Here is a 26,430-nt window from a genome sequence, read left to right as displayed (position 1 = left end):
ACTCCAGCCCTTCTGCTGTTGAACTGTGGAAGGAGGGACCTACTATATATTTTTTTCCTTTTTTCCCCCCATTTTTTCCCTGTGAAGGAGGGGTCCATTCTTGTCTTCCTTAAACGTGAGCAGTGGCAGCGGGGTAATGAGGGTGCGTCTCAGTCGGTCCAGTCCCAGCACCTCCCAGTTCTCTAGGCTCCCGTATAAAAACCGTGGTGGAAAGTAAGTGTAGGCAGTCGGGAGTTTTCTGCTGGGGTCAGGAGGACTGTGAACAGACGAGAGGACCCTGCCCCAGACACCCGTGTATGAGTGGAGTGTAGCAGAAAGAGCAACACCCAACTTTTTTCCTCTCTTGCCTCAAAGAGTCTACATGTCTAGTAGCATCTAGACATGTTCAGCTTTGTGGATTTGCGGCTGGCGCTGCTGCTGAGCGCAGCAGTGCTCCTGGTCAGAGCGCAGGGCGAGGACGACAGTAAGTTCTACCACTGTTTATTGGAGCTTCTCAACCGCCTTCTTCTTTGGGTTTTTTTTTTTTGGCATTTGAAAATGGATTTTCTCTACGTATGTGGACGGCCGCCGAGATCTAGAAGCAAAAATTTTGAAGTTTAAAAAAAATGAGAACGATGATGCGCACTTTGATCAGCGCCGCTCCTTTGTCTCCATGTAGATAGATAGATAGATAGATAGATAGATAGATAGATAGATAGATAGATAGATAGATAGATAGATAGATAGATAGATAGATAGATAGATAGATAGATAGATAGATAGATAGATAGATAGATAGATAGATAGATAGATAGATAGATAGATAGATATGTAATATGCACAATGCCTCGAGGCACCCTCTCTCTCTCTCTCTCTCTCTCTCTCTCTTTCTCTCTTTATGTGATGTTTCTCCATCCCCCCCCCCCCCACCCCCCCACCCCCCCCTTGCAAGTTGCTGCAGGTTTTGCAGCATTTCCCTCCAGGCGAAATTTTCCAACAGAATCAGACACACTATTTTTTTTCCAGATGTGACCTAATGTGGAATTTCCATAAAAGCATCAAATTATCTTTTGTTTGTTTGCTTTAAACATTTAAAAATATATACTCATGAAGACTTCAGAAATGGTTAACTGGAATGCACCAGTTGCACTGGGCTGCTTAAAGGCCTTTAGGGCCTCAAAACGTCATCACAAATACTTCAAAAGAAGAATTTTTGCAGGCCTCCTGCAGAGGTTAAGATTCCTCTAGGCACAATTTTTTTTCTTGGGTATTGATTCATATGGCAAAGCAGTTCATAGCTTTGAGCTAAGTGATGAGCTGTGAGAAAGAGAGTGAGGGCGAGTGCAGGCTTCGTCTTGTCTGTTGCAAACATCTCGTGACCTCTGTGGCTCCAGCACACTGTTTAAGGCGCACATGCAGATTTATTCTGTCGGTGCAACATGAGAATGTGCTCAGCACTGAAATGACAGGCTGAAATTCAGTTCTTCCAGATGGTCCTCTTCTTCCTTTTGTCTGGAAAGGACCCAGCTGTCTATCTGCCTGCCTGCCTGCCTGTCTGCAGCAGATGTAATTGAGGGCTCTGACCATAGAATTGGTCTCACATCGCCACCTAGAGGCTGGTGCGTGCACTTTCCAACACATCTGGCCGCCACGTCTGCCACCACCCACTCTTTGTTTCCTCCCCTCATCTTCTTTCCACTTTTTTTTCCATCTAATGGCAAACACATGTGGAGGGACTGTTTCCACCAGCTGCTGCCAAGCTGACAGTCTGCAGCTCTGCTGGTTCCCCTCTGAGCTCAGCACTCTGGCATGCTGGGAGATTTATAAGGCCTGAAAGAGTCAGGAACAGTCTGGAACTGTTTGGTCTCACTTTCACTGAGAATAATGTCGGAAAAAATGACTTTGAAGCATTTGTTGACCGAGGTGCTGCTCTTTTCTGATATTAGCTATAAGTTAAAACACCATGGGACGTGCGTCACTAACTTCTGACCTTTGACCTGCATCCAAACAGAACACACTGGTGGGCCTGTTCCGTTACATCATCCAGTCCACTTTTCTGTCTGTTTTATATGATGGACTTCAGGACTTCTTATCTTATTGTCACTCCTTTTATGGGTCATTTTAAATGCATTTCCTCACGATAAACTATTTAAAACCTTTTTTTTATGCCAACATTGATATCCAATCAAGAAGCATGCATTGTGTAAATTTTATTCTTATTAATTTGTTTTTTTTAATAATATAATTACATTTAATCAATAATTAAATATAAAATGAAATTAAATGTTTTCCAGGTTTCACATACCTGAGTTCAGTTATCTTACCGATAATTATCTCTTTGCTGCCCCCCTCAGAGCAAGGCACGCCCTGCACCATGGACGGCCAGGAATTTCAGGACCGGGATGTTTGGAAACCAGAGCCATGTCAGATCTGTGTGTGCGACAGTGGCACAGTGATGTGCGATGAGGTCATCTGCGAGGACACATCCGACTGCCCAAACCCTGTTGTCCCTCACGACGAGTGCTGCCCCATATGCCCCGATGATGGTACAAACAAACACACAGTCATTCAAAGGCCAGTGCTTTGATTTACAATGACAGTCTGAACATTTTTAGGGAGACCTTATAGTTGTTCATCCTATTTTTCAACCCTACCATTGTTTTGTTTTAATAATGCATGTTACAAAAACAATCAAAAGGGGCTTAAAACTAGGCCTTGTGGCACTACTTTGTCTTTGATAACGAAGGAGCATCTCTTTAAACTAACTTTCCCATAAATGCTATATAGCGAAACATTTACCTTAACCTTACCATAACATTAAAGCAAAATGGAACTAAAAAGCCAAATCTTAGCCCAAATGGTAAGCAGTTAACCTTATGAGGACCAGCTTTTTGTGTGTCCTCGGACTGTTATCATGACAAAAGAACCGCCAAAAAAAATTCTCCTCTTTTATTCTCTATTCTTTCTACCTTGTTTCCACCTCACCTTCATTTTTAAGTTTCTTGATGTATTTATTTTTCCAGCTATTTATCTCTACAAGCATCACCTGCATTCCGATTATTGCATACCAAATTCTTTTCTAGTTCTTTAAAGAAAAAGTAAGATTATTTAAGCATCTCACATCTTGTTGTTTCAATTTCACCAACTTTGACATCTTTTATCTGTGCTGTAAAGTAAAAAAAAAAAACAACACTCCATGACTTCATCTCCATTCACACATATCTGCAAATACTGTCCCTCTGCAGCAGATTACAAAAATCTCTATTAATTTTATTAAATTTACAATTTTATATTTCCTGCTTTAATACTTGATGTCAATTTTATAACCACTAGATTTGTATGTGTGTTCTTTCATGATCTAATTCTGTACTTCTCTGTGTTTCATCTTTCTTCAGGCTTGCAGCCACAGGTAAATATTCAAAATTTCATGAATCATCAATTTTTAAAATGATTTCTTCACGCAAACACAAAGATGATCATAACAATAGATAATCATATTAATGGTCACTGAATGTACAAACCATTTATTGCTGTAAAGAACTCAATATTTTTTAAACTATTGATGAGCACTGATAGCTGAGTGATTATTGATCGTTGGTATAATAATCTGATTCTTGCTTGATCCACATTTGAATTATGCCAACACTTCTCTGTCTCACAGGGACCCAAGGGAGAGCGTGGACCTAAAGGAGACCAGGTAGGTTTATAGTCTGTTTTTCAGATGCCATGTTGTGTATTCATGGTCTGGCTCCCCGAGTAGATTCACGTGCATCCAACTTGGAGCAGAAGCAGGTGTTGCAGTATCAAGTCAATCAGGAGAGGAAAGAGTCCAGGATTTAGGGTTTTACCAAAACAAATGGAAAGAAAGATCACATCTACTGAATCGTGACAGTTCTCATAAACACTGAAAAAACAGAATTGTTGGACCAACCTAACAAGTAATTCAATTAGTAACACTGAATTAGGTTGACTCTAATTAACTTAATAAGTATTACTTACACTAACTTGTTAACTTAATTTGGTTGAATTTAATTCTTTTGAGTGTCATCAACTGGAGCAAATTAATGAGGGTTTCTCCTTTTTTGCATATTACTGGAAATCTCTAAAGGTTTGTTATCATTTTTAGGCAAAATCTGCAGATTATCTGCAGTAGAAAGATAAATGCAAAAGTCTCATCTTAAAAAGGCCAGAAGTGAAAAAGTACTAATCTTGACTCAAGTATTTAACTCTTCTGGAGCTACAAACAAAAATGAATTTGTAGTAAATTTTAACCTTTTTGCCCTACTGGCAACAATTGTTGCCGAAGCGTATCACTGTCATTTTCTACTCACAGTAAAAAAATCTCAAAGGTACTAATGCAACTTTTTCCACTTATTAAAAAAAATGTGGGCATAAACGGGTTAACATTCACCAAACCTTGCTCAGTGAAAAAACATTGAGATCTGGTTCAAATGAGGAGGTCATGGACACAATGATTGCCATTGCAAGAAAATTTATATAATTCATAATAAAAAAAAAAGGATTTGCCCATCCTGCTGTCCAGGTTTGGATGTGAGAGAACTTAAATATGCTATAAATATTTTTTTCATGGTGAAGCAGTAATATAAGAATGATGAAATTCTACAAATGTATAAACTTTGTGAGCTTTCTGTTTAGAATTACCTTTAAATCTGGAATGGCAGTCTTGGTCTTGGTTGACAAACTTTTGCGACCTGAAATCACAAAAAGGATTTTTCATGACATTCTTTGTGTGCCTTAAATAAATAGTATACTCATGCATAAATCTGAGTTTTCCATTTTGTTGTAAACATATTATTTACATATATTACAGTAATTTAATTCCATCAATGTAACACTGCAGCAACCAAAAGGGTGCTAATCATAGTGAGAATTTCACGGCATATGCAGTAATGATTTGTATCTGTTTTCATGTTATGCACTGCATAAACATATTTACTTCCGGGTTTTGATCACATGATCAGTTGTGCAGCCAAATTCCTGCAGATGTATTCATCAGGTGTCCTGCTGCCCTCATCACCAAGGCAACAGTGAGCCCCTGAAGACAGGAACGCCAAAGTCAATTCGAGTTTGTTTGGGTTTTGTAGGAACACAGCTCAGTGCGCTAATCTGTATTTTAAGAACCCTGCAACCGATTGAACTTTGACCTACCTGTCACAGCTGGGCTTCATCCATTTCTCTCTTTTCTCTGTCTCTTGAAGGGCCCCCCTGGTCCCGCTGGTAATGATGGTATTCCCGGCCAGCCTGGACTCCCCGGACCTCCTGGCCCCCCTGGCCCCCCTGGCCTCGGTGGAGTAAGTTTTTTAATTTATTTATTTTTAAACACCATTTTGTATTTGACGTGTAGGTTCAGATAGATGGGTTTAGGGAGGATCCCAGTGCTGGGAAACAGTCACGAGTCACATGAGCAGGTGAATAATCGTTCCGAAGCTTTGAACACTTGACAGAGAGAGTTTCCACATTGCAGGGTTTTTTGATGAATAGAATGAAAAATTAAACTGATCAAACTATGCTGGATGTGACACTCAAGAGGACCATAGAATTTACACACTAAGCTTAGGATTTAAGGGTGGATGTCAAAATAGCATTTGGCTTGAACACAGAGGTTTTTTCTTCAAATGTAGTTGTGAGGTCATATCATGTGTTTGTACACTGTCTAAAGTGATAAGCTCAATTAGTTACTATAATTTGTTTCTATAATTTATTTCCACTTAACATGATGAGTTATGAAATTTCAACTTAACTTCCTGAGTCATTGGAATTGCAACTGAAGGTTGTAAGCCAGTTCAGTGAAATTTAAATTTAAATGTGTCAACATAACTTAACAATGTGAACTGAGTTTACTTATGTTTTAATGGCAGCAACTCAACTTCAACTTAAGTTTTTACAGTGTAAACTGCGTCAGAGCTTTAGGTGGCAGGTTTATTATTAGTCAATGAATTAGCATGTTAAAGTCAATACCTCTATTTTAACATGACTAGGCTAGCTGCCTCCTAATGTAAAGGTTCTCCTTTTAAAATGATTGTCTCTTGCAGTTTTTCAACATTTTCACTGATTTTTTAATGTGTTTATGATTACTAGTTTATATTTCCATAGCATTCAAGCTAATTGTCATGCTAATTAGAATTTATATTTGACCCACATCCTATTTCACAACGCTAAGCTAATTTAGCATGCCTAGTTAATTTACCAGCTAATATTTGTTCATGCTAAGCTAACTGAAGATAAGATAAACTTTATTGATCTCACAGTGGAAAAATTCACGTTATGTCAGCTCTTAAAAAACACACAAGGTGGGTCCGAGTGGAATATATATATATATATATATGAAGCTTAGCTATAGATAACCTCATACTGGATGTTGGTCTAAAGAGACTTCTCATACCTCAGTAGATTCTGTATTGCCGACAGCACAAGCGGTTGCTGGTTAAAGGTCAAATTCCAGTATGAAAATGATGCAATTTGTCTGATTCTTGTCAGCTAGCACGCTACAATTTAAATGCACATACTTTTAGAAAAATTTTAAATGTAGCTATTTTTCAAGTTTAGAAAAAGGATGAAACAATGGATACTGCTGCTTCTTCATGGAATAAGAAGATGGATTTGATTATACAAATCGGTAATAACAAAATGAGTCTGTGGGTGGAAATGATTACTTTGAACATAATTATATAATATTGCTGTGAAAATGCATCAGCCCCACATAAAGTGAGAAAAGGCGAACAGAAAGAAGAATTTTACATAAAACTGGCATTGTAAACAGACTATACAAAAATACTTTCAATATCTTGGAGCATTGATGTACCTTTTGTGGATAACATGGTTATAATGCAATATGCTTTGTGACTAACAATTCATTCTCTTGGTTTTTCCAGAACTTCTCTCCACAAATGTCTGGTGGCTACGACGATAAATCTCCTTCCATATCCGTCCCTGGACCCATGGTAGGACCTGCACATCCTCTACACAATATATATATATATATATATATATATATATATATATATATATATATATATATATATATATATATATATATATATATATATATGTGTGTGTGTGTGTGTGTGTGTGTGTGTGTGTGTGTGTGTGTGTGTGTGTGTGTGTTTACTATTCTGAGGTAAAATCAGACATTAATTCTCCTTCATTTGATTAACAGGGCCCAATGGGACCCCGCGGACCTCCTGGACCTCCTGGTGCTAGCGTGCGTATCACTTTCTTCAAATTAAAATGCTTTTCATAGTTTCAAAGGATCTGAATCTGAAAACATAAAAAAGCAGACAACGACTAGATGTATCTGAAGGGAAAACAACTGTACATGGTTTCTATCCTGGGCTACATCAAGATTAGTGAAAATTGTTTCAGTATTAAACAATCCCATTTTACATTGTTAAAATTTAGATTCAGATTCATGCAAACACTAATGTACATCCATAAGTGAGAAAACATGTATTAAATGTCTTGGATTTTTTTTTGTAGTTCTACTCCAAACTGTAATGATTTTTGGTTCATTTGTTTTTGAGTTATCCTAATCAGCAATCTGAAAAACAGGCATAAACAATATATAATGTTTTTGGCAGCATAATCTGTTTCATGTATTTGTGAAAACCATACTAAAAAATGTGGTAAAGTCTGTTTTTACTTTGAAGTTGAGGTAACTGATAATGGCACACAATAAGCCCACAGTGCTATCAAAATAACATACATTTAAATTGAAAAGCAAACCACAAATTAGCAGGAACAACAACACTGCAAATGTTTCTCAAAATTTACAAAATTATTATATTCAAGGCTAAGTCTGTGCATTTCACCAAACTTTTTCATGATTTTTAATTTAATTTATTTTATTTTATTTATTTATTTATAAGGAAGCAACTATATAACCCACCAAACTTTTTTGTAAAAAATAAATAAATAAATGAATAAAATGATGAAAGCATTTCTTTGGCAGGAATAACAAACAAAATACACACAAATATTGTAGTATGGCATTTTCTAATTTGACTACTTTCCTTCAGTTTTGTTAGATGGTTGTAGGAACTAAAAACCAAAACATCTTCAGTTATACAGTTATACAAAGGAATAAAATATAGTTTAAGATTTTTCTCCCTTTGTTTTTGTGTGTGTCCATGCAGGCATGTGTGTGCACATATGCTCACAAATTGCTTGTGAACTAATTTGCAAATATCATTTGTTCAAAACAGGAAGCATCCCCTTTAATCCATCAGTGAAAGAATGTTGTGACAAAGCCATGTCACCATCATAGAACATACTTGAAACCTGTTAAAATATGAAATGTGTGCTCAGGAGAGGATCATGCAAAATTTGAAGCCAGTGTGCTGATATTTAGTGACTGAATTGTGGGCTAATTTTGACAGAGCTAAAGCATGTTTATCTTGCTGCTTTTATTAAAGTGATGTAACAGCAGCAGCATGTAGTTGAAGTAACCCACTGAAACAAACATAGCATTAATAATCACTGGCAGCAAACCGTTTGAGGTGAGTTCAAAATCACCATTATTTAGCACAACAACAATAAAAGACCAAATAGGAATCACTATTAATGAAACTGATCTTGCCCTATGTTTGCTTGGAGTGCATTCCAAAAATATATTTAAAGTGATGGAGCCAGGACGTAATGATGGTGTTTCTGTGTCACCGCCTACAGGGACCTCAAGGATTCACTGGCCCCCCTGGTGAGTCTGGTGAACCTGGACCTTCTGTAAGTATTAAATATTTGTACTGGCAACCACAGTCTACCTTGTTGGAATGCAGTCAATCTCACCCTGTATGTACGTGTGTCTTCTCAGGGTTCCATGGGTCCTCGCGGCCCTGCTGGACCTCCTGGAAAGAACGGCGAGGATGTATGTCAGATCTGCTCGTATTCAGCATCTTTCACTTTAAAGAACTGCTGTCTGTCCTTTCTTTATTCATCCATTGGTAAATGTGTCACTTCCTTTGTCTTGCAGGGTGAGTCCGGCAAACCTGGTCGCGATGGTGAGCGTGGACCTCCTGGCCCACAGGTAAGGCACCAGTGCAAGACACACTCAAAAAAGAAGACAACAGCAACAAACCAACAACAACAACAACCCTAGCCCTAAGCTGCAAAAGTAAATTTCTCCATTCTGTCTGTCAGGGAGCTCGTGGTTTCCCAGGAACCCCTGGACTGCCCGGCATCAAGGGACACAGAGTAAGTCAAGACCTAACAAAGAACAATGCAACACCCTTTGTCTATAAAAAACACATTTTTTAATGCTGTAATTTCTGTTTATTCATGATAGAGTCCTTCATGTGTATCCCATGTATCTCTTTGGTTCTATTTTGCTGTTTTTGTAGGGATTCAGTGGTCTAGATGGTGCTAAGGGAGATGCTGGACCCGCTGGACCCAAGGTGACACTTCCTGTCTTGCTTTCTCTCTCAGTATAGAAAATGTTACATTTATAGTGGTACTGTACTATTAGTAATACAGCACTAGTAACTGAGACAGAACTAGCACTGATATAGGTACGCTACACAGTCAGTTTTGCAAAGTAAAATAAACTCTGCAGGACTACATTAGATCCCACTCCAAAAAGTTAAATAAACTCTATTGCGGTGTTAAAACAAGTTGTTCAACTCTAGTAAACAGTCATTTACACTATCACATAACTGATTTTGCTCTATTAAGAGTGAGACCAAATGTAGTCCTGGCAGAGTGTATGCCAACACAGTTGCTCAAAATAGTTAGCAAGTTAGCTAGCCCTACTGCTAGCTGAATTATAATTTCACATTTACTGGAACAGGGTATATTTGTATTATCTAGTTTTGTCATCTAGCTGAATGTAAACTTTTGGTGGGCTTTTTAGACCAGGGTACACGTCAGTCGAGTATAATTTAATATCTGATTGTGTGACTTAGCGAGCTAATTTGAAAGCTGTGTGTAGAATCAAATGCCAACAGTATGAACACAGTTTGTGATTGGGCATCGAGGTGAATTTGTAAGTTAAAGTCAATCAGTGTTAAACTGAACACAAAATATCCATGTGGAGGGCTTGCAGCAAATCTGCATAGTACATTTAATTATGTTAAAATGACCTGAAAGTCGCTTTAAAATTTAGATACTGACATGCTAGTATAGCCAGCCCCTTGTACTGAGTCTCATTGTCAAGTCTTTTTTTTTTTATTATTGGAACTAGTATTAGCAGCTGTATTTATTACTTTTGCATGGATGGTATTTTATGGAGGTGAAACAATATATCATGGTTTAATATACCTAATGGGATCATGTGTACTGTAAAGCGCATTAATACACAGTGATATAAATTAAATGAAGGTCAGGTCAGGTCTAGGGGCATGCGCTGGTGCTGTGCATCACCACATCTACCAATCTACAGAACACCTAAGGTCCATCGGTCCATCCGCACTGCTCAAAAGTTGCAATTTATCCATGGCAGCAGTGTGAAATACGCATGTCTCCTTGGTCTTCCTGGAGTCCTCAACACTGAGGAACCTGTGTGTCTGATCATGCCCAGGCAAGCATGCCACATAGCCAAAGTGCTGTAGTTGATGTATTCATTTGGCACAAAGTCATTCCAAAAGTGCCCAAGGATCCACTAAAAAGACCTAACCCCAAACACCTCCAGTCATTGTCTTAGGTCACTGGTTAGGATCCACATCTCCCAGCCATACACTTAGACAGGAAACACTGGGATCCTAAAGACTTGGACCATAATTGTCCTATCCCAGGTGTCTATCCTGTCTATCCAGGGACCTCATGACTCCATAAGAGCTTTAAAGGTTTCTCTTGATCTCAAAGGCCAAGGACTCAAGGGGATGAATGTCACTGCTGAGATGAATGATTGCTAAACCATTTTGAAATTTGGCGCTTCCACCGCATACAGATTAATTTTTGATGGCCATTTCCAGGAAGTCACTGATAACCTAGTCTTGATCCAGTACAATGCCTCTGACTTCTCACTCAGTTTCTCAAGTGCTGCAATCAGGATATCCATGGACTCTGCAAAGATCACAGCATCATCCAAAAAGTCAAGATCAGTAAGCTTTTCCTTGTTGGCAAAGACACCTAAGCCACCAAGCTTGATATCCCTAGCCAACACCCGATGAAAATCATAAATATTTTGAAATGAAGACGTAGTGTGCAGTGCTGTCCGACATTTCAAATTGAGCCTTAAATTGAGGGCACCTAGAATATTACTTCATCAAATACAGACTTGTTGTTATGACTGCAGGATAGACATTCATACCCACTTAAAAATCTTAAGTGTATTCCACTGTGATCCCTGTATTGTGTAGTAACTTAAATACTTATGTGTGCTATTTTTGGATGCTTGTGTTAAACTACAATTTATATTGAACCCATCAACAATTCATGGTCTGTTTTGTGTGTTCAGGGTGAGGCTGGAGCCCCTGGTGAGAATGGAATCCCTGGCGCTATGGTGAGTAAACCATACATCAAATGCCAGGATTTTTTGTTCCTTTCTTTAGAAACCATGTATTTTGGAGTTATTATTGTCACGCTTTATTTAACATGCTGTTTTCTAATTATGTCAGGGACCTCGTGGTTTGCCTGGTGAGAGAGGCCGTACTGGTGCTTCTGGAGCTGCTGTGAGTCCTCAAAAATATATGAGCATATGAAAACTGTAGCAGATAGTAATTCGGTTAATGGTAATATCAACCACTTATTCTATTGTGTTCTGTAGGGAGCTCGTGGTAACGATGGTGCTGCTGGTGCTGCTGGACCTGCTGTAAGTATCATTATTTTTATTTTATGTAAAAACGGAAAAGGTATAAAAAAGAAGAAGCTGTCAGAAACACTGAGGGATTCCCAAACAGATAAACCTTTAGTTTAAGGGATATTCCTTTTTGTTTTAGTTTAGTTTTTGTTTGTTTGTTTGTTTGTTTGTTTTTGAGTGCTTATTAATTCTGTTCACAATATATGCTTAAATTGGCAACAGTGTAGTTAATGGTAGTTTTCAGCAGTTACCCAATCCACCACATCATTGTCAAGAATAACTACAATGTGGTAGATTGGGTTAAACACTGCTGAAACACTCAAGAACATTCAAGAAGTATATCAGATAAATATTACATAACTATGACCGTATTACAATTTTAAGATATATCTTGACCCTTGTCGCTGGAAGAGAAGTCTTGATGAAGGGATACTTAGTTGTTCAACTATATATATATATTCTGCTATGAAGAACAGAGTGCCTATACATTTTGCTTGATTAGTTGTCTTAGCATTTTAACTAGTCAAGTCTGTTGTGTCCAGAAACCAATCTGAATCAATTTGTGTTTGCTACAGGGTCCCACTGGCCCCGCTGGACCTCCTGGATTCCCTGGTGGCCCTGGATCCAAGGTATAACACTGCCCAGCATCATCCTCATCCACCACCCACAGCATCATTCTAATACTTATCTATTTTCTATGCCTGCTTTCTTCAAAAACCATAAAATGTAGAGTAGAAGTTGCAATTTTTTTTACTAGTTAGGGAGGTCCTGCAACTTATACTCCTGCAACTTATATACGGAATAATTACACGGTTGTAATTAATATAATTAATAATAATAATAATAATAATAATAATAATAATAATAATAATAATCATGCTTTCTGAGGAATTAATTCACTAAGCAAAATAAACTCCAATAATAAAATAATAAACACCAATATAAAAGTACACTACAACGATGCACAAAAATCCCAAATTAAAGAGCTTGTTTTTATTGCAGTATTCTAGCACTATGGACCAGCAGTCCATTTTCATATGCATCAAATACTGTAACATCCAATATGTTGTCCAATGCACATTTACTTGAACATCTTGGTTATTTATGTAATTATAACTCCTTATGTTAAGTAACTGCACACGCTGTGCTGTGCACATGTGCTACTGAATTCCTGTCTGTTGTTAAACACACTCTTGGGAAATGCTGTGTTAAAAAGTGAGTTCCATATACAGAAAAAAATAGCGATTTATAGGATTCCTAGCACTCAATGAAAGATCACACAGTGTGTGTGATCACCTCAAAGATCACACAGTGTGTGAATGGCCCTGTGTGAAAGATCACATTTGAGCAATGGGTGCATTTTGTGCTGGCTTCCAAGCCATACTACATGCTAATTCTAACAGGTGTATTTTGTGCATTTATTTTGAAAAAGCAACACATTTTAGTCACCTGCAAGAGGACCTGCTTGCATGTGGCCTGCAATGCAATACTGACAATAGCTGCTCACGTCTGCAAAAATAAAGAAATAATTACAAAAATTAAGAGTTGTAAGACACCTCATAGTATATGTGAGAATGAAACATATAGTATAAATAGCAATTAGTTAAATTTGACTTTTTTCCAGTATGTTGTAATTTGCTTTCTGTATGTAATATTATAATGTAATATGGAACTGAGGCAGTAACAGTGGCATTCATTTGTTTAAATTAATGGCTTTAGCTGATGTTTGATGTAGAAAGATTGGTGGGGGGAACATTATGAAAGTTTTAATTCATTAACCTTTTTTGTAGCAGAACACATTTGTGTCTTTATTCTTCCTAATCTCTCCTTGGCTCTCCCTGGGGTCGCTGTTTGCTTCTTACTCTATGACTTTTATCATAAAAGGTGCTAATAAGAATGCAGTTATGTGTTGAACTTTTTTGTGTGTGTGTCCTCTCCTACCTAGGGTGATGCTGGTCCTCAGGGTGCTCGTGGTCCCGAGGGCCCTGCTGGTGCACGTGGTGAGCCTGGTAACCCCGGACCTGCTGGCGCTGCTGGACCTTCTGTAAGTATAAGCATAAATTGATTTTAAAAATGATTTTTTTATTTTTATTTTTTTTACAGAAATATAAGGCAGAGTGGCAGATTTTATGATGGCATACTAGTTGTCAGTCATTCAGATTGAGCTTTTCACCTCTCCAATGTTCATTAAAATCCTCCTTCTCCTCCAACAGGGTAACCCTGGAGCTGATGGAGCCGCTGGATCTAAAGGCGTCCCTGTGAGTATATCTCTTATTCAATCACACTATATTCAAATCAGGGTTGGTTAGGTTGAATCTCTTTTTGGTTTAAATGAGGCTTGTTTGCTAACAAACCTGCATCCAATCTTCTAAAAACATCTTAAGGTAAAATGGTGAACATCCACAGATTTACAGTTGCATTAAAGTGGAAATTTAGTGGAAATGAGGTCCAGGGCCAGTGTTTCCAAATGCTGAAGCTATACATATGTTGGTATTGAAGCTGTCACTGCCCCCTGCAGGGTGCTGCTGGTGCTGCTGGAGCTCCTGGTTTCCCAGGACCACGTGGACCTCCTGGACCCCAAGGTGCTGCCGGTGCCCCCGGAGCCAAGGGTAACACTGTGAGTACAGCAGTGTGATGTAAAAGTATTTCAAATACATAAACTTGATCACCTCAAATTAAAATAGGGGCTACTTTAGCAAATAGAATGTAGAACCAATGTAAGTCAACTAGCAGCTAAATATGTTGGTTTTATGAACATCTATCCCTGTCATATGTTTTGATTTGCCACACATTTGTTTGTATTTTCCTATTTGTTTGTTGCTCTCAGGGTGAGTCTGGTGCCCCAGGATCCAAGGGAGATCCCGGTGCTAAGGGAGAGACTGTAAGTTATTACCAAATTAAGCGGGTTTTTTCTTATGTTTGTGTTCTGGCCATTTGTTTCCATTGTGTTCTGGATCACAATGGAAAGAAGTGTTTTTCACTTTCTTGTGTTAATCCGTGTATTTTAATGAACATTATATCTGTGTCTTGTGCATTATTTTACTGAATGAATTCAATCAATAAATTAGTATGTACTTAAATCATGATGTGTGTGTGGCATCCAGGGTGCTCCAGGAGCTCAAGGACCCCCAGGACCTCATGGTGAGGAGGGCAAGAGGGGAGCCAGAGGAGAGCCTGGACCTGCAGGAGGCCGTGGAGTTCCTGGAGAAAGAGTAAGTACTTCATTTATTTAAGTGCCCCTGCTCCTCCTTATCCTCCTAGTTCTCTTTATCTTCTTGATTATCAACATTCTGTTGTAATAGCTGACTGTACTGTTGTATGTCATTAAAGAAAACTGATATATAACAATTCAGAAATGTGATGGAGTCACACTCTGGTGATGGTGTTTAAATTGGAATTTTACAGCTCTGGATTTAATTTCCATTAACATGAAATGACTCTGCTTGTCTTTGGATACTACTATCAGAGTATGCCACATCAATGCCAGGAGTGTGTAAATGCTGGGTCTGGGGGTGGGTGGGTGGGGGCATACATCTTATTGCTTAATGTTTAACTTTAGTTTCATCAATGGTTTGCTGGCACACTGAGCTCTTTTGTTATGGAGTAATTTACAGATTATTTGGATTTGGGTTATTTTATGGATTTTAACTGTGAGGAAAAAAACACTCAAGAATACTCATAAGTATCAAAACAAACACATTTCTATACAATTATGTCCATCCATTTGTGATTATATAACATAACCTAACATTTGTACCTGCTCATTTAATAAATGTGAATAGTGTAGATATAGAGATAATGCAAAAAAAAAAAAACAGCTCTTATAAATATTTTTCAGCAACTCATAGTCCATTGTTACATAAATTAAAACACAAAAAGTAATTCCAGCTCTTCTGATAAAGACTGGGGATCATTGAAAACTATGTCACTGGAAATCTGAATTGAGATTTTGTCTGTGAAAGGATTTTAACCTGGTTGTAGTGTTGCCTTGGATCTGTCAATAGGAATAATATCTGAGTGGATTTTATTGATTCACAAACAGGTTTGTACAGAATAATCATCTCAATAATCATTTTGAGAAGAACTGACAAAACCAAAAGTTTATTTTCTTTTTCAAAAAGTGTGTACATGTGGAGTTTGTGTATAGGCTTCCACTGATCTGTTTCACTTATTCCAATTAAGGGTCACGGGGGGCTTCAGCCTATCCCAGCAGTCGGTGAGGCGGGGTACACCCTAGACAGGATGCCAGTCTATCACATGATCACATATAAACAGACAAACACATTCACTCCTGCACGCACACCTACAGACAGTTTTAAGTGGAATAAGTAGCAATAGAAAATGGATGGATGAATGATCTCTTACAAATCATGTCTAGAAACGTACACCCTAGGAGACCTCTGCATCATATGTAATATGTGGTGGCCTCCCAAACAATGTGGATACCATATGGGCATGTCAGTAATCTGACATTCAAACAGACAGTACCTGTGATGTACAAGAAACACAAGTAGAAAAAAATGATCAAGCTATAGAATACAATAGAATGCAGTTCCCTATATAGCCACCAGGGGGTCTTACAGTATGTGTACCAGTGCTACATCCTGAATTTTACTCATTTTTCTTGTTTTGTCTTGCTTCAGAGCCAAACTAAATGTGTTTGATTTTTCTTTGCAGGGTGCCCCTGGTGGTCGTGGTTTCCCTGGTGCTGATGGCCCTGCTGGACCCAAGGTGAGAAATAGCACATTAAGCGTGTCTTCACATTTCACTTACAAATATCAAGATGGCTCAGATTATTTTGGTTTAGGTATTGTTCACCTTTCCACCATTTTTTTTCAATCTCCATCCTCTCTCTCTCTCTTTTCATCTCTCTATCATAGGGTGCTACTGGTGAGCGCGGTGCACCCGGTGTTGTTGGACCTAAAGGTGCCACTGGAGAGCCTGGCCGCACTGGAGAGGCTGGTTTGCCCGGAGCTAAGGTGAGCATTACCACTGACTGGACTTCAGGTTGTCCTCAGCATTAGTAATCCGCTACACAGGCCGTCCCCTGTCCTCTGACTTGTAGGGTATGACTGGCAGCCCTGGCAGCCCTGGACCTGATGGCAAGCTTGGAGCTGCTGTAAGTACACATTGAGATCTTCAACTAAATTAAAAATTACAAGAGCATAAAGAGAGACATTTTATCTTCCAATGGTTTTAAAAAGTCTTTGTGTTTATTGAGTTAACCCTTAATTGCTTTAATAATGGTCCTCGCCAGGGACCCTCTGGACAAGATGGCCGCCCCGGACCTCCTGGCTCAGTTGGTGCTCGAGGCCAGCCTGGAGTCATGGGATTCCCTGGACCCAAGGGAGCCGCTGTGAGTAAACTATCCTAACTGCCACACATTTTTGATTATTTTAGTCCATGAAATGGTTGAATGAAAACCTACACAATGTTCACATCTCCAACTATCTTTTGTAGCAGTGCTCTTCAGTACTGTTACTTTAACCTGAAAGTTCTAACACAACCCATCAGCCAAACTGACCTGTCCTTACATGTTTGTCTGTAGGGTGAGCCTGGAAAACCCGGTGAGAGAGGTGCGATGGGACCCTCCGGTGCTGTTGTAAGTTACAGATTCCACCCACAGAATCTGCTTCAGTCTTATTCTATTGTCATGAAGTCAGCAACATGCGCAATTTAAAACATGAAACCGGAAATGCGCCTAAAAACCTACTTTCTCCCTACCCAGGGTGCTCCTGGTAAGGACGGTGAAGTTGGTGCTCAAGGCCCCCCTGGACCTGCTGTGAGTAACACACACACTCAAACAAATATACACTTAACACTCGCCAAAACTTTAAAAAAGAAATACGTTAACACAAACCTGCAGCAATGACTAGCTTTGACAATCCCCCTCTTGTTCATCCTCAGGGTCCTGCTGGTGAGAGAGGTGAGCAGGGACCTGCTGGAGGCGCTGGATTCCAGGGACTGCCAGGACCCCAGGGTGCCATTGGCGAGAGCGGCAAGCCTGGAGAGCAGGTATAAACTGAAAAACGACTTTCATCTTTGTGGAAACATGAATCAGTCTATTCTCAAATGGTGCAGTTATGAAAATCTTTGAGTTGGAATAACTATTTTTTTTGTCTCTCTCAATGTAGGGTGCCCCCGGTGAGGCTGGAGCCCCTGGACCCGCTGGTTCTAGAGTAAGAGGCTTATTGTGTTTATTAATAAAATCAGCATCATTACTATCATCATGAAATACAATATTAGCATTTAGCACAGTTATGGCATGACCACAAATGAAATGTACACAACTGCAAATAAGTCAGCGAGCTAGTTAACATAGGTGAGATTTAGTGAAATTTGCAGGCCTATAACCACGGGTGCACATAAATGGTACTCATGGTGCTTCTGCGTGCTAAAAATAAATTATACGTAGCAGAAAACACGAGGGATTTATTATTTATTATTATATATTATAATTAATGTAAGCTTTGGAATTTATTGTGTTAATTTTGATTAAACTATTAAAGAAATATCAGTAGTGCAGAATTTTAGACTTGAACCATTTCCAAGTAAGAATAGCAAGAATCCTGCTTTGAACAGTACAATGTGACACTCTCATGCAATTGTCTGACTGTTTTCGACCTGTCTGTACCCCTCAGGGTGACAGAGGATTCCCTGGTGAGCGTGGTGCTCCAGGCCCTATTGGACCCACTGGTTCTCGTGGATCACCCGGTTCTCTTGGAAACGATGGTGCTAAGGTAGGAAGCTAGAGAGCTGCAGAAATGTAGTTAACTTTGTTTTGTTGTTGCTTTTTTGTTCATGTTGTCTCTCCTCTTCTTTAGGGAGATGCTGGTGCCGCTGGTAATCCTGGTGCTCAGGGTCCTCCTGGACTGCAGGGAATGCCTGGTGAGCGCGGTGCTGCTGGACTTGCAGGAGCGAGGGGAGACAGAGTGAGTCACCACAGTAGTGCTTCTTACCTGTGTGCTGCTATCCAATGCTGTTGGAACCTCATTTTCCCTGAGGGAGTCTTCCCAAGGGATTAATAAAGTTCTCTCTAATCTAATCTAGTTCCCAGTTGGACCACTATTTCAAGTATAGAGCATGGGATTAACTAGCTTTTATTGATTTAAACCAGTTAGGGGCACCATCCACAGAACAGAACACAGATGAAACTCGCTATTATGGCAACAAAATTTGATGTTTTTTTTTTCTCACTAATACAAACAACCATACTGTCATGTAACTTGCCATTACAACCAAAGGCCTACAGGTAGCGTCACCTGCACTGACTGATGGCTACTATGAAACATCGCAGTATTATCTATGTTTGTTTAATTAAGAACTACACTGCCTACACCATATTAGCATGTTATTTCTCAGTTATAGCCACACTGAGTGTTCAAACCAAGACAAATCAACTAATTTTTCTGATCACATGTCTATAACTCCTCTCACTTTTGTCAAATAACCTAGGGTGACCAAGGTGCTAAGGGTGCTGATGGAACTCCCGGTAAGGATGGACCCCGTGGTTTAACTGGACCAATTGGACTTCCTGGACCTGCTGGACCAAGCGGAGACAAGGGAGAGACTGGCCCTGCTGGACCTGTTGGACCTACTGGAGGTCGTGGAAGCCCTGTTAGTACCTGTCTGCCTGACAGACTTTCTTTTTGTCTATCTCAACTCTTTCAGTATGCTAGACTTTCACTTTCCATTATGATCCATTGGTAGACTGTAGTGTCACCAGTAATCAACTGATTCAGGTATAGAAGAAACTTCAGCTCAAAGATCTCCATCATTGCCATGTTTGAGATTAGAGCAGGCAGTCCCAGTAGATAAGATCAAATTCTCAGGTCTTTAAAACTTTGTGTCTCACAATTGAACTGCTCCCCATTGATTCTTAATCTGTAAAAATCACTGGCTGATTCTTTTCTCTCCTTTTCTTAACAAGGGAGAGCGCGGTGAGGCTGGACCACCTGGAGCTGCTGGATTCGCCGGACCTCCTGTAAGTCATTCCATCCATATTTTGCCACAGATATGGATGTAATTTCATCAACCCTCATCATTCACCTCTCTCTCTCCATAGGGTGCTGATGGACAGCCTGGTGCAAAGGGAGAGTCTGGTGAAAATGGTGCTAAGGGAGATGCCGGACCACCTGGACCTGCTGGACCAACTGGTGCCCCCGGACCTCAGGTTGGTAAACATGTACACTCCTACACACAGCGTTAGGCTCTGACAAGCTCTTAAGTCCACTTTGGTCTCTTTGCTACCTGCTGCTGGATTGTCCATGCTCATGTATTTTGCTTTTTCTAATCAGGGTCCCGTCGGAAACACTGGTGCTAAGGGAGCCCGTGGCGCTGCTGGACCACCTGTACGTGGCCACACTTTTCTTCTGTCATCTTTTTACATTTATGATTCCTGTTTTCAGCCAGCTAATGGACTTTGACCTTCTCTATAGGGTGCTACTGGCTTCCCTGGTGCCGCTGGCAGAGTCGGACCTCCCGGCCCCTCTGTAAGTCCTTCTAATCGTGTGCTCAGAACATTATTTTAGTTGACAGGTTCCGAACAATATACACAAACTCATCATAATAAAAATAGTATGCTCTTTATCAAAAGTAGTACAGCTCAGCAGTGTTGGAAGAATTGTTATTTGAACGTAGCTAATTTTCTTCTGACTGTTGTTATATTTTATACCCACTACCATAGGGTAACCCTGGACCTCCTGGACCTGCTGGATCAGCCGGCAAGGAAGGACCCAAAGGAAACCGTGGTGAGACAGGACCTGCCGGTCGCTCTGGTGAGCCAGGTGCTGCCGGACCCCCTGGACCTTCAGGAGAGAAGGGTAGCCCTGGAAATGTTGGAGCCCCTGTAAGTACTTTTCCAACTTCCGCAGACTAGAACTAAACTCTATAAATTTTTATGCTGTATAAATACAGAACACATGTCAGTAACCATTAGTTTCTAATGTTAATGCAAATGTCTGAGCTCTCTTTCTGTCTTGCACTTTCTGTAGGGTAGCGCTGGTCTGCCTGGACCTCAGGGTATTAGTGGACAGCGTGGTATTCTTGGTCTGCCTGGACAGAGAGGAGAAAGAGGTTTCCCTGGCCTTCCTGGACCTGCTGTAAGTTTTGTTAATACCATAACAGATCTCAGTGAGCCAAAAAAAAATGAGTTGTGTTTAGCTAGTCACCAAAGCAGGGTCTATATCCAGAAATACAAAGTATCAAATCCCTCTAGTGTATCAAATGATGTGCAAACTTCAGATAAAGACTTACAAATGTCAAGACTGTACCTCTGTAATGTCTTCTCCAGGCAGCGGGAGTCACACTAATTCTAGGTGACTTTAAAAGTTATGAAATGCTGATGATAACAAAGAATTAAATACCATGTCTTTTTGAAGAACTGGGATAATCACTGGTACAGTGGGGCTCAGGGCTTATATACAGTTTAGTTTTTCAATATTGAACTGGGACAGTTGCATCACACAAATCTGCCATTTCATTTGATTTGAATTCAGTCTATAGACATCTCATTTCTGGAAGTAAAACAATATAGACCAACGTATGAATTTAAAAAAAAATCTTTTTTCAGATGTAAAAAGGAGAAGAAAATGCGATGGAACAACCATAAAAGCACTATATTTTTTATTTGTGGTTTCGTATTTTACTGGTGGATAAATGTGTTGTCTGTATTACTGAATAAAGCCATGAAATCAGATGAGGTTCAGACAGCTAACTTTGGTTTTGGGTCGATTACAGGGAGAAACTGGAAAGCAGGGACCTGGTGGCCCCAATGGAGAACGCGGACCCCCTGGACCCATGGGACCTCCTGGACTCGCTGGTGCCCCAGGAGAGCCTGGACGTGAGGTACAAAGAGATAATTACACCTACATCAAGGCTGTGTATGGCAACCGTTGAGTTTCCTAATTATGTATCACTTTGTTCCTGTTCCAGGGAGCCCCTGGTAATGAGGGATCAGCTGGTCGTGACGGAGCTGCTGGAGCCAAGGTGAGTTCAGATGACATTTACTGTACAAAACAGGTGAAAAACTTTGCTGTGGCATTGTGATGGTGGTCAGATTGAACTGACTGCTATTTGTTGGTAAATGGGTGTCTGGTGATAAAGTTATGATCAGGTATTCAACAAACCCCCCCCCCCCCCCCCATCACCACCACCACCACCACCACCCACCCAAAACCTAGTTTGAACATCAAAAATGTGTCAAAATGTATCATTTAGCCAAAAGGCTCATTTAGGAAGCATTATAACACTAGTAGCTATTATAGAATGTAGTAATTGTAATTCTAAATTGTTCCAATCTGAATATCGCAGTTACTTATTTAAACGGATTCACATTCAAAGGTGTGAGACCTGACAGTAGCAGTAACAGTAACAGTAACAAATACAACCACAACCACAATAAACACAACTTTCAGGTCCCCAACTTGCAACACCTGTTTGACATAGTTCCAGTCTCCATGGTGGCTATATTAACTGGTCTTAACATTAGCATTAACTTTGTTAATGAGCATAAAATGATGTGTCGACAGACCAGTACTTGAGAAAATAGGATGAAGAAAAAATGACTAGCAAGTTTAGAACTCTATGAATTGTCCTAATTGTAAACTATACTGCAGAGACGTCATGCTCTTTGGTAGTTATAATGCTAGCATTAGCACAGAGAATTATTGTTGATGAAAGTCATCCGTCTGAACAGAAATTAACTGTAGCTGTTAAATTTTGGAAACATAAATGCTACTAGATGTTGTAACCAATGATGGGCACAGTTCCGCTAATCCACTATCCGCTAATTAGTGAAGCTAACTTTTTTGTTAGCTGATTAGCTTTCAGCTAACTTTGAAAACCATCAGCAGACCAATTAAGTCCAGTCCTGTTCAGTTAGCGGATTAACAGTTATCGAAGCTAACTTTAGTTAGCTGTGCCCACCACTGGTTGTGACACTTGAGAACTTCCAGTGTGGCCACCAAGAGATGAATTACCATAATGAGTCACCTGAGAGCCAAACTACCTTAAACAGTATGTCAGTGTCTAATTAACTGTTTATTTTTTTTAGTGCAACATTTAAACAGCCCTGTAAATTACTTAACTGTGGAGACAATCACACTTGGTTGTGCTTTAGGGAGACCGTGGTGAGTCTGGCCCTGCTGGATCTCCTGGTGCCCCCGGACCCCCTGGTGCCCCCGGACCTGTTGGACCCGCTGGAAAGAACGGTGACCGCGGAGAGAGTGTAAGTTGTAGAAACGCATCTTGCTTTTGTTAGCTAGGATCACGCTTCTCTTTCGGTACAACGACTTACAGTTCTGATTGTCGTGGTCATGCTGGTCACAGTGTGGCTCTTTTTTTAACACCTGTCCTCATATGAGGTTGATTTCTATGTGTTTCAGGGACCTGCTGGCCCTGCTGGTCCTGCTGGCCCTGCTGGACCTCGTGGAACTGCTGTAAGTAGTTAAAACAACCACATTAACAGAAAACAGAGGAAGGCAAAGTTACTGCTTTGATAATAATGCCACTCTTTGATTAAGCTCTCTCTGATACATTTAAAAAATTAGGAATCTCTATAAAATACATTTTTTTCTACATTTTATGCAGACCATTTGGGATATGTATCTATATAATAGTTTTTCCTAAACATAGCTGATTTGGTGGTTTTCCTCCCCCGTCTCGGCCCCGGTCCTCCTATTAACAGGGTGCTGCTGGAGCCCGTGGAGACAAGGGAGAGACTGGAGAGGCAGGAGAGAGAGGCATGAAGGGACACAGAGGATTCACCGGAATGCAGGGACCTCCTGGACCTCCCGTATGTCACTTTACATACATGTACATGCACAAGAGCACTAACGTCCATGAACTTTTCTGAACTTTCAACTTCTGTTTTTATGTCTGAATCTATAGGGATCTTCTGGAGACCAAGGACCTGCTGGTGCTGCTGGACCTGCTGGAGCTAGGGTAAGTAAACACCTCATAAAATCTTTCAAATAGAGCAGATATTCATATTTTACATTGACTGCTTGAGCCTGAAAGAATGTTGTCCTTGGGAATTTAAGGTTTCCTTTTGGTTTGCAGGGCCCTGCCGGATCTGCTGGTTCTCCTGGTAAGGATGGTATGAGCGGCCTGCCTGGACCCACTGGACCTCCTGGACCTCGTGGTCGCTCTGGAGAGATGGGACCTGCTGTAAGGAACCCTCAACCAGTCTTTCAAATTCTTGAGGGCTTGTTTAAGTTTGCATGGACCCTCAAGGCAATATTTGCACTTTTCTTTTGTGTAGCGGCTTTACAACTCTAATCTTTTTCCCACTCTCAGGGACCTCCTGGACCTCCTGGACCTCCTGGTGCCCCAGGTGCCCATGGTGGTGGATTTGAGCTTGGCTTCATCAGCCAGCCACAGGAGAAGGCCCCTGATCCCTACCGCATGTTCCGCGCTGACGATGCTAATGTTCTCCGTGACCGTGACCTGGAGGTAGACAGCACCCTGAAGAGCTTGAGCCAGCAGATTGAGCAGATCCTTAGTCCTGATGGAACTCGCAAGAACCCTGCCAGAACCTGCCGTGACCTCAAAATGTGTCACCCTGACTGGAAGAGCGGTATGTCTGTCCAAAGAGATATTTACACGAGAGCACTGGGAAGGGTAGAAAGCCAAATGTACGTAGGAGTCGCAGTTGCAGATGTACTTCCTCAATTTGAGGCAAATTCAACTAAAATATGATGGATAATTGTAAAAACAATTGTAAAACTGTTACTGGAAGTATAATGGATAGTTTTAAAGTTAAGCAGTAGCTGGCAGCATAGATCTGGAACAGCCAAAGATGCGGATTGTCAGTCATGGCTTATGACTTATGATGAAAAATCTTCTACATCAAGTCAATTCTACATCTGTGCTTCTTCTCCAGGCGAGTACTGGATTGACCCTGACCAGGGATGCACTCAGGATGCCATTAAGGTCTACTGCAACATGGACACCGGAGAGACCTGTGTAACCCCAACCCAGAGTATTGTCGAGAAGAAGAACTGGTATATCAGCAAGAACATCAACGAGAAGAAGCACGTCTGGTTCGGAGAGACCATGCCCGAAGGCTTCCAGGTAAAACCATCAAATTAAGGAATCATCATTCCTGTCTCCTCTACGTTCCTCTAGTTTAGGTCCAAATTATCCTTTTTTATTACTTCCTTTCAATGTAGACCAGGGAGGTCAGTGGAATAGGAGTTGTGCTACCAGTATGTAGACCTGGGTTTGGTTTCCATTCATGCTGCCTGTTGTAGCCTTGGACAAGACACTTTGTCTGCATTGTCCCAGTCCACCCAGCTGTAAATGGGTCCCAGCCATGGCTGATGAAGTAGCCTGTTAATCATAGACGCTCATCCTCATCACCTCACTCTACACGTGGACAAACACCAGCACCAGTGGGCCTCAGGGCCTGTATAACACTTCCTACTTTAATATCTAACTTCACCCTCCCCCTCACCTCTCCCTTAGTTTATTTTTCTTGAATCTCCTGCTTTCCACGTCCACATTCTTATGTCTCTGCCTCCACTCTTACAGCCATTAGGCTCCACTTTTTACCTTCTTCTCTCTGGCTTTGCCCGTACACTTCTCCTTCTTCTTGCATTTCCAATCAATAACGCCATCCTTCCCCTCTGTCCCGTACAGTTCGAGTATGGCAGCGATGGCTCTCAACCAGAGGATGTCAACATTCAGCTCACCTTCCTGCGTCTCATGTCCACTGAGGCATCACAGAACATCACCTACCACTGCAAGAACAGCGTCGCCTACATGGATGCCGCTGCCGGCAACCTCAAGAAGGCCCTGCTCCTCCAGGGCTCTAATGAGATCGAGATCAGAGCTGAGGGCAACAGCCGCTTCACTTACAGCGTCCTGGAGGATGGATGCACGGTGAGGACTGCTGCTATAAATACGTGATACACATCTGCCTAGTTCCTAGCTAGTCTTGTGGATTATTGCCACATATCATTTTGAAATTTCTGTGAACACTAACCTCATTGACTTTTCTTCTTTCAGTCACACACCGGTACATGGGGCAAGACAGTTATTGACTACAAGACATTGAAAACATCTCGCCTGCCCATCATTGACATCGCTCCTATGGACGTTGGTGCTCCAGACCAAGAGTTTGGCCTTGAAGTTGGACCCGTCTGTTTCTTGTAAAAATAAGAAATCTGGACTTGAAATTGTTGTTGTGTGAGTGTGCGTGTTTTATTTTTTCTAGCAGTCATCTCTTTCTAAAGAAAGCCCCACCAAAACGTTTTTCTAATGCCATTTTTCTGAAAAGTCCGACCCCTCACACCTGATTCAAGGCTTCCGTCGTGTCGATGGTCCACTTTGCCTAAAGCCCGCACTTCAACAAGAGAGTGGCGATGTGGGAGCAACTACATCGTCGGGATCGGGACCACTACTTCTTTTTTTTTTCTGACTCTTGTTTTTTTTACCGTCAACAACACCTAGGACCCTGTAGAGAAGACATTTTGTTTCACTGGCAACAAGAAAATAATATATGCTTCTGTAATGTGTAAAAAAAAATTACTTCTTCCTTTTCATCCTGCCAAACCACACCTCTCTGGAGTTTACAAAGATCAGCAGGTGACTTTTTCTACATCACTGCAGTGAGAGGAATGAAAGGACAGTCCCAACAGACAGAACCAATTTCTTTGTACCACGTTTCAGGTGTTGATGAATAAACGGTGAAACTGACA

At 40.6% G+C, this 26,430-nt stretch overlaps 1 protein-coding gene across 1 annotated transcript; it reads left to right on the top strand.

Annotated features, from left to right (window-relative positions):
* The first annotated feature begins 214 nt into the window (after positions 1-214).
* On the top strand, positions 215-26,430 carry col1a1a (collagen, type I, alpha 1a). Its single transcript, XM_034189445.1, has 49 exons — positions 215-463; positions 2,334-2,525; positions 3,375-3,388; positions 3,641-3,676; positions 5,199-5,291; positions 6,873-6,941; positions 7,157-7,201; positions 8,665-8,718; positions 8,807-8,860; positions 8,966-9,019; positions 9,133-9,186; positions 9,333-9,386; positions 11,387-11,431; positions 11,547-11,600; positions 11,696-11,740; positions 12,304-12,357; positions 13,674-13,772; positions 13,942-13,986; positions 14,247-14,345; positions 14,556-14,609; positions 14,833-14,940; positions 16,406-16,459; positions 16,609-16,707; positions 16,794-16,847; positions 16,986-17,084; positions 17,277-17,330; positions 17,457-17,510; positions 17,636-17,743; positions 17,863-17,907; positions 18,370-18,468; positions 18,553-18,660; positions 19,184-19,345; positions 19,659-19,712; positions 19,794-19,901; positions 20,026-20,079; positions 20,167-20,220; positions 20,415-20,576; positions 20,722-20,829; positions 21,467-21,574; positions 21,662-21,715; positions 22,848-22,955; positions 23,113-23,166; positions 23,415-23,522; positions 23,618-23,671; positions 23,789-23,896; positions 24,026-24,305; positions 24,612-24,802; positions 25,370-25,612; positions 25,739-26,430. The coding sequence occupies exons 1-49, from the start codon at positions 382-384 to the stop codon at positions 25,883-25,885; spliced, it is 4,335 nt and encodes a 1,444-aa protein (XP_034045336.1). The 5' UTR covers positions 215-381; the 3' UTR covers positions 25,886-26,430.

This window comes from Thalassophryne amazonica, chromosome 16 (assembly GCF_902500255.1).
Source record: "Thalassophryne amazonica chromosome 16, fThaAma1.1, whole genome shotgun sequence".
Taxonomy (NCBI): domain Eukaryota; kingdom Metazoa; phylum Chordata; class Actinopteri; order Batrachoidiformes; family Batrachoididae; genus Thalassophryne; species Thalassophryne amazonica.
The sequence above is the reverse complement of the archived record's forward strand: the minus strand, read 5'-3'. Positions and strand labels throughout refer to the sequence as shown.